This window comes from Chenopodium album, chromosome 9 (assembly GCF_948465745.1).
Source record: "Chenopodium album chromosome 9, dcCheAlbu1.1, whole genome shotgun sequence".
NCBI classification, from domain to species: domain Eukaryota; kingdom Viridiplantae; phylum Streptophyta; class Magnoliopsida; order Caryophyllales; family Amaranthaceae; genus Chenopodium; species Chenopodium album.
In genome coordinates, this window is record NC_137842.1 from 29,691,410 (window position 1) to 29,699,833 (window position 8,424).

The 8,424-nt window shown below is 40.3% G+C and overlaps 1 protein-coding gene across 1 annotated transcript; it reads left to right on the top strand.

Annotated features, from left to right (window-relative positions):
- The first annotated feature begins 204 nt into the window (after positions 1–204).
- On the top strand, positions 205–1,847 carry LOC145557577 (uncharacterized). The gene is made up of 6 exons (XM_081618751.1): positions 205–347; positions 462–751; positions 825–943; positions 1,045–1,051; positions 1,136–1,489; positions 1,576–1,847. The coding sequence occupies exons 1-6, from the start codon at positions 205–207 to the stop codon at positions 1,845–1,847; spliced, it is 1,185 nt and encodes a 394-aa protein (XP_081474877.1).
- The last annotated feature ends 6,577 nt before the right edge of the window (positions 1,848–8,424 follow it).

An 8,424-nucleotide genomic window follows, 5' to 3' on the forward strand; every position in this document is an offset into this window, starting at 1 on the left:
CCAATGTTCGTGATTGTTCCAAAATATCTCGGGAAAATACTCCAAAAGCATAAATCCCTGCAAAAGTCAACCAAATCTACGAAAACACTAGAAACACTAATTAGTAATAAAAGTGGCTCTAAAGAGCCAAAAACACTACTAATTATGACCAAGGGACGGGGGTAAAATAATATATAAAATAAACACATCAATGGGCGTGGGGAAATGTATGAAGAGGTCAAGTTTGGAAAAATTACTCTTAGACCATGGATTATTTTCATAGATAAAGCCCATTTGGGAGAAACACTTAAAGATTATGTTGTTCAAGAGGGGTTTGCTTTGAATGTCATAGCTGCAGACAATAAAAGGTACATTGTCACATGTTATGCAGAGTGTTGTGAATGGAGGCTACATGCTAGTAGGTTGTCTGATGGGAAGACATGAGCAATAAAGAAGATCTGGCCAGATGTGCATACCTGTAGGGGATTGGAGACCTACAATCCTATCTGCACTGTTAAGTGGGCAGCTCCAAAGGTGATGGAAGATATTAGGGAAGCTCTAGACATTCCAAGGAAGGCTTTGAATGAGCTTCTGTTCCAGAGGTTTGGCAATTACATGAAACAGGCTTCACAGTACAGGCTGAAGAAGTATGTGATTAAAGAGTTGTTTGGGGGTCATGATGAGTCTTACTCTCATTTGCCTAGGTATTCTGATATGACATGTGAAACTAACCCAGATTTAAAGGCATATGTTGGTCGGACATTGAGTGAGAGTATACCTAGGGTCAACTTGTTCACTTGCATGTTCATAAGCTTTGCTGGATAGTGGAAAAGGATTTCTTGCAGGGTGTAAACTCTTGATTGGGGTTGATGGGGCCCATTTGAAAGGAAAATATGGGGGTATCTTGTTGTCTGCAGTTGCAGTAGATGGCAACAATGAAATATTCCCATTAGCTTATGCAATAGTAAGTGGAGAAGACAAAGAAACCTAGTCATACTTTCTTTGGCATTTGTACAACATTGTCAAAGAATCAAACATGAAAGATTGGACCATAATTTCTGACAGACAGAAGGTATAAGTTAAACCTAAATCTTTGTTTATGATTTACCCTCCCTTGTGTGTTTGCTTATGTTTGCTAATGCTTGCTGATGTCAAGGAGTAGATATTGCTCTGACCAATGTGTGGCCTGAAGCAAAGAGGAGGTACTGCTGCAGGCATATGAGTAGGAATTACAAGAAAGCATTCCCAGGCTCATTGATGTATATTCTGTTCTGGAGGGCATGCAATGCCACTAATGTTTACAGCTTCAGAAAGAAAATGGAAAGGTTACAAAAGGAAGGGGGAGCAGATGTAATGAAGTGGTTTGCTGACTTAGGTGATCAGCCAAAATGGAGCAAACATAAGTTTTATCCAAATGTGTGCAATGACTTAAATACCTCAAATTTTGTTGAGAGTTTCAACTCAACACTAGGTGTTGACAGATGCAGTCCAGTTTTGACATTGCTTGAAGGTATATGTCTGGTGAAGTTTGTATTATCATTACACTATTGAATTTTAAATTGATAGCTTATTTTTCTTTACTATCATCTCAAACAGGTATTAGAAGAGTATGCATGGTTAGAATTGCATCAAGGCGTCAAAGAGCACAAGACTGGAATGATGATGAGTTGTGCCCTAAAATTTCTAAGCTTGTTAGAGATAGTAGTAAAGCTACAAGCAAATGCAGGGCTTATCAGTCAAGTCCAAGAGAGTATGAGATTCATGAGGGGAAGTCTCAATTTCCTCTAAGTCTCAACAACAAGATATGTTCATTTAGAGCTTGGCAACTGTCTTGTATCCCCTGCAGACATGAAATCAGAGCTATGTGACAGGGTAAAGTCGTATCCCCTAATAAAAAATAATTACCTAAATCCTCTAACTAAAGTAGATAGGGAAGTAGGGTCGAACTCCACAGGGAAACAGGTCTTTTTACTTCTAATTAATTATTATAATCTAAATTATCTAAGTAACCAATATTTTTAGGAATAAAATCTAAACTACGGAGAATAAGGTCGAAAGGAATAAAGTAGGGAGAAAATCAAATATTAAAAGGCCTAGGGCATAGGTTCACTAATAAACAATATTCCAGGGCAAATCATAATAAGCAATCATCAAGCATTGGTTAATCAGATTATAAAGGGCTTTCGCTACGTATTATAATCACAGAGTTAATTTACCGGTATTAAATCTCATATGTCGAATCTCGACTTAACCATTTATAAATTAATCCTCCTATTGAAACTAAGCCTAAACATCAATTCTCATATGTCGAATCTCGAATTAATATTGCTAAACTCATACAATTAAATCTAGCCAAACCTAATTGCATAGCATTTAATCAATCAATAGGAAATCAACCAAGCATTGATAATTAACAAACACAAAATTACCCCTTCATATCATTTATTAGATACCCATAAACCCTAGAAATTAAACTACTCACAAATCATCATAACTAAGCCAATCAAGTAAATAAGTAAAAGCATAATCAAGAAAACAAATAAAATAACTGAAATTAAAAGGAAAGAAATTGTTACCAAAAAATAAATCTGGAATTAAAGGAAGAATTAAGAACAAAAGTTGAGAGAGAATTTAAGAGAGAGAAAAATACTAAGTAGAGAGAGAAAGTCTAAGAAAGAAGGTAATCTAAAAATTCCGTACAAAATCGTATTTAAACGTTTTCTAAAACAAGAATTAAAACTAAACTTAATCAGGTCTTCCAGAAACGCGCGTCCGATCGGGCGAAGGGCCGCCCGATCGGGCGCGCCTTTTTCTTCGCGTTCTTCCCAAGCAGCCTCGCCCGATCGTGCTAGAGGCTCGCACGATCGGGCGCGCCTTAGCACGCTCATCACAATGGTCATGCCGCGCCCGATCGTGCTAGAGGTAGCCCGATCGGGTGGTTGTTTCTCCTTGAGCTTGGACTTCGATTGGGCTTGATTTCTCGGCCCAATCCGGATTTCCTCCTCGGGACTTGAGTACTTGGTCCAAATGCCTCGAGATCCTAATTACCGAGCCCTTAATCACCGGCTCTCACCGATCCTGGGCTCCAAACGTGGTCATGCCCTTCTAGCTTCTGTAGTTAATCTATCTATAAAGCCCGGGAAAATGCTCCAAGAGTGCAATTTCCTGTAGAATACAACTAAAACTACAAAAACACTAGAACACACAAATTAGTAATAAAAGTGGCCCAAAAGAGCCAAAAACACTACTAATAACGACCAAGGGATGGGGGTAAAACACTATATAAAATGGACATATCAAACTCCCCCAAGCCAAACCTTTGCTTGTCCCTAAGCAAAGAGCTCATCAATGAACATATAAAACACACTTCACCCCAATAATCAAATCAAAAACCAACGATTCAAGGCAAATCTAATGAACACGCTTCAACATCAATCAATCTTATTCATCTAATCACCCTTCCTCCCCAACAATTGTCAAGTAGAGCAAACCACAAGAGCATATAGAATTCAAGACTAGTGCTCACACACTCAACTCTCATTTATGTGGCGAGTAATGGATGTACTCGATCGCTCTCCAACCAACCCCTTTAATGTGAACAATGCCCTCCCAACTCGCACTCTCGTGTGTATCCTACTAGTCGACTCGAAATATGCCAAGTCATAACTTGCATTGACAAACAACACTTTCACGTTTACATAACTTTTATGCACAAGGTCGGAAGGTCTTTAAAGCTTGTAATGTAAGGCTAGGGTAAAGGTAGGATAAATTTGGGATTATGTGAGAGAAAAGCTATGCATTAAGGGAGCCAAAACCTAATAAACCCATGATCAAAATAATGATGATCATACATCTCCACAAACATAACCAACTCCAACAAAAACCACCAATTACAACTCTAATCATCAATAACAATCCCAACACCCACAATAATCACTCATAAAAATATGATAATGTAGAACTTTGAGTCAAAAACAAACTTTGAACTCATTCTTTTTTTTTTTTTTGAATTTTTTCTTCTTTTCTTTTTTTTTTTTATTTCTTGAACAACCTTCAAATAGAACACTTGAGCATTAATTTTTTTCTTTTGCTCTTTTTTTTTTTCTTTTTAACTCATATTGGAAATTTCAACTTTGAAACACAATATCAATATTTTCCAATCAAAAATCAAGAACAACAACTCTTCTTTTATTCCCACATTGTGCAAATAATATGCACACTACAACTCCCTCACCTCACCAACTAATAGCTGCCCCAAGCCAAGCTTGGGACTAGTAACCAATGGGGCTCAAATAGGCTTGTAATGTTGCTAAATAAACAATAAAAGGGCACAAGCAACAACATGGGTAACAAGAAGGGAACAAATGTATCTAATACTCTGAAGGCTACCTAAAGAATGAACGCCTTCGTCCTCCTCATGTGCATAATAATAAGTCATGAAACACTACTCATAGTTGCAAATCAATACTGAAATTCATTGACATACCAGGAATTATGGAACTATCACACATTTTCTAACCAAATCAACTAGTCAAGCACTATATTCATAAGTAGTTGGGCAAGATTGACTCATGTTTAGGAATCCAAGCAATTAAACTTCAAATCATGACCAACAAATCCACAATGTTCATTATCAATAACCAAGAATCAAAACAAATTTTTCTCAAGTATGGGGCACAGGGAAGTATGATTCAAAATTCATTGGAACGTATTTTTGAATTTTTTTATTTTTCAATTTTTTTTGTATTTTTCATATATAAGAAGCAATAAAAAAACTACACTAGGAAAGCAATAAAAACTATACTAGAAAGCAAATAAAAAGAGAAAAGGAAGAGAATTACCAAGTGAAAGAACACCCCCCCAAGCCAAATCAAGCAATGCCCTCATTGACTTGGGAGAGTAGCCTACTCCTCATCCTCATCCATCCTCGAATAGCCCCCGCCGTGGCTAGAACCGGCTCCTCCATGACTAGAGCCACCACCTCCATACCCCGAACCACCTGCAAAGTAGTTAGGGTCCACATTCCCCCCAAGCCCACCAAAAGGTACATCGGTCCCATAACCATGGACCGATGAGTAGTCGACGTAGGTACCAAAGGCACTTGGGTTCGTATATCCACCCTGCGGATATTGGAACCAATCAGGGACAAGTGAATCGGGGGGAATAGCCCCCCGACGAGCGTAGTCATCATACATGGGGTATAAACCCCTCCCTAGGTTCCTCTCCACATAACCTACCCTTCTATCTAGAGACCCTACTCTAGCATCCAAATCCCTAACCAAACCCTCAACTCTCCCTTGCCCCGTCTCAATCCTATCCAATTGGCTCCTAAAAGCCGAGAAGTCATAAGGGGCGTTAGGGTCTATGTTGTAGTTGGTAGAGGAAGTGGGGATATCGTATGTAAAGGGTTGAGGTGGTGGATAATGTGGTGAATGGTGAGGAGGTGAGTGGTCAATGGGAGAGTGATGGGGTTGAGGTGAGGGGTGAGGTGGTTGCACCTCACCTTGACCGTTAAGCTCAAAAGTGTAAGAAGGCTTCCCCTTCTCAAATTTGGTCAAGGTGGGGTGGGGTAAAGTGAAATCATTATCCCTCCTACCCGATTCCCATTGAATCACCCAACAAGTATCCCCTCCCATGACATTAATCCAATTAAGGCTACCTAGATAGGGTAGGTCCATAAGAGTTGGGTCGGCTACCTTACCATCATCGTTAGGGACAAAGCTAAGGTGTTTGACCGCTATATGTATAACTAGGCCACCAAAATAAATGGGTACCCTAGACCTACCCGCCTCGGCCGCGTTGGCCACCCGTTGGAAGTAGTTGGCCATTTTGTGGACTATATTGAGCTTTTCACTCCTAGGGATCATGTATGACCCTAGTAATTCAAGCTCATCCCGCCTAACATTGGCGGGTTCATGCCTTCCAAAAATGGTAAGGCCAACAAACCGTTGCCAAATTTTTGGCACGGGATGTTGTATCCAAGTACCTTTAGCATGTTGCAGGTTCAAGTTAGGATCCCCCGTAAGGGATTGATAAACAACGACAATGTTGTCTTGGGGTGGTTCAAGAGGCCTATCCAATTTCAACTCAAAAATTTTACCAAACTCTTTCAATGTCAATCTAATATCATTATTGAATAACCGAAATTGAACATGAGAAATTAAAGCATTTGATTTTATGACATTAAAACTAGAAACGAATTCTAAGGTTAAATAATCATAAGTATCGTAATGCATGTTAAAGAAACCGCTCATGCCAACTCCTTTGAATAATTTTTCTACATGCTTATCAATTCCTAGTCTATTAAGGGTAGGGTGATGAATGAAACGAGTGGGAATTACCTGCCTCGTGATGAGGTTAAGCATTCTCTGTTTTTGCTCTTGGGTGGTGATGACCACCCTCTCCCATCCCGGAATTTGCAAATCCGGGTCAATTCTCACCTCTTGGTTCCTTGAGCCTTCCCCCCTCACCGTTCTTGACCTCTTGAAAGCCATTGATGGTAGAAAGAATAGGAATTGAGTGGTTTCTCTCTCTTAGGGTTTAGAGGAAATTGAGAGAAAATGGTAAAAATTGGGTCTATATTGTAGAGAAAAATGAAAGGATTAGAAATATGTAAAAAAATTTGAGTTTTGATGGAAGGATTGGAGAAGATCTTGAAAAATAAGTGAGTTTGAAGGTGTAAAAATGGAGGTTTTAGAGAGAGAAAGTAAAGGAGAAGAAGATGAAGTAAGAAGAAAATGAGGAAAGAAAGAAGAAGAAAAATATAAGGGGACGGCCAAAAATAGGCGCGCCCGATCGGGCGGATCATTTGGAATTCCAGAATTGAAGTTGCGCACCCGATTGGGCGAGCTCCGCCTGATCGGGCGCGAACATGAACGAAAAATTCGCCCTATGACTCGCCCGATATATCTTTTCCTTCACTCGATTTGCGCCCAATCGGGCGAAATTTTCTCGAGTATCTGACTGCACTTGCGCGCCCAATCGGGCGAAATTAGGCTCGATTTCAGCTCTCCTTTCGCGCCCAATCGGGCAGCCACGCCCGATCGGGCGAGAGGAGGCATGAATTTTAACCCTCCTTGCGCGCCCGATCGGGCCCGTGCCCAGTCGTTTCCTTTGCTTTTCTTCGTCTTCAAATTCTTCTAAGTCTTTTGACCTCTTAAACCTATACCTGTACAAAAACACTTATAAATGGTAAAATTTCACTCTCCTCGCCTCTCTAAAGTAAAAATAAAAATAAAATAAAAAGAAAACTAGTCTAGAAAGCAAGAAATACGGGTTGCCTCCCGCAAAGCGCTGGTTTATCTAGGTCCCGCACGACCCTCTTACCACAGTGAAACTCAGAGTGAATCGGAACTACTTAGGTGAAGTATATCAACTGCACCAATTGTAGCCCCCTCATGATATTTCTTGAGTCTTTGGCCATTAACCTTAAACTCGTTACCATGTTCGTCGAAAACTTCCACAGAACCGAATTTTTTGGCCCTTTTTATGATAAAAGGACACGACCACCTTGACCTTAACTTTCCTGGGAAAAGTTTAAGTCGTGAGTTGAATAGTAACACTTTATCACCCTCTTTGAATTCTCTCGGAAGGATCATCTTGTCGTGCCACTTCTTCGTCTTCTCTTTGTAGACTCGAGCACTATCATAGGCCGTCAACCTAAACTCATCGAGTTGATTAAGTTGAAGTAACCTCTTTTCTCCCGCTAGTTTGGCATCTAGATTGAGCTCCTTAATAGCCCAATATGCCTTATATTCCAATTCAACCGGGAGATGACATGCTTTTCCATACACGAGTCTATACAGAGTAGTACCTATAGGGGTCTTGAATGCAGTTCTGTATGCCCAAAGAGTGTCGTCCAACTTGTCACTCCAATCTTTCCTTGATTTTGACACCACCTTCTCTAGAATGGCCTTGATCTTGCGGTTGGAAACCTCAACTTGGCCACTAGTTTGGGGGTGGTAGGCTAAACCTGTCCTATGGTAGACACCATACTTTTTGAGGAGGGTGTCCAACTTCCGTTCATGAAAGTGGGATCCTCCGTCACTTATTATAGCTCTAGGTACACCAAATCTTGGAAAAATGGTCTTCTTAAAAAGTTTGTGGACGACCTTGGCGTCATTGGTAGGAGTGGCGATGGCTTCAACCCACTTGGATACATAATCTACGGCGACAAGAATATAACGGTTCCCTTTTGAAGAAGGGAACGGTCCCATGTAATCAACACCCCAAACGTCAAAAATCTCACCTTCTAGAATTCCAGTTTGGGGCATCTCATGCCTCCGCGAGATGTTGCCAGTCCTCTGGCAAGAGTCACAAGCCTACACAAACATGTTAGCATCTTTAAACATTGTAGGCCAATAAAAATCTGACTCATTAATCTTGGCCACCGTTTTCGTGGGGCCATGATGTCCTCCATATGGTGAGGTGTGGCAACTAGTAAGC

Excerpts from the sequence above, each read along its gene's own strand:
- LOC145557577 (XM_081618751.1), top strand. The coding sequence starts at position 205 with ATGTATGAAGAGGTCAAGTTTGGAAAAATTACTCTTAGACCATGGATT. Across the intron at positions 348-461 it reads ATAGCTGCAGACAATAAAAG|GGGATTGGAGACCTACAATC; the intron begins GTACATTGTCAC and ends GCATACCTGTAG. Across the intron at positions 752-824 it reads TGGTCGGACATTGAGTGAGA|GGTGTAAACTCTTGATTGGG; the intron begins GTATACCTAGGG and ends GATTTCTTGCAG.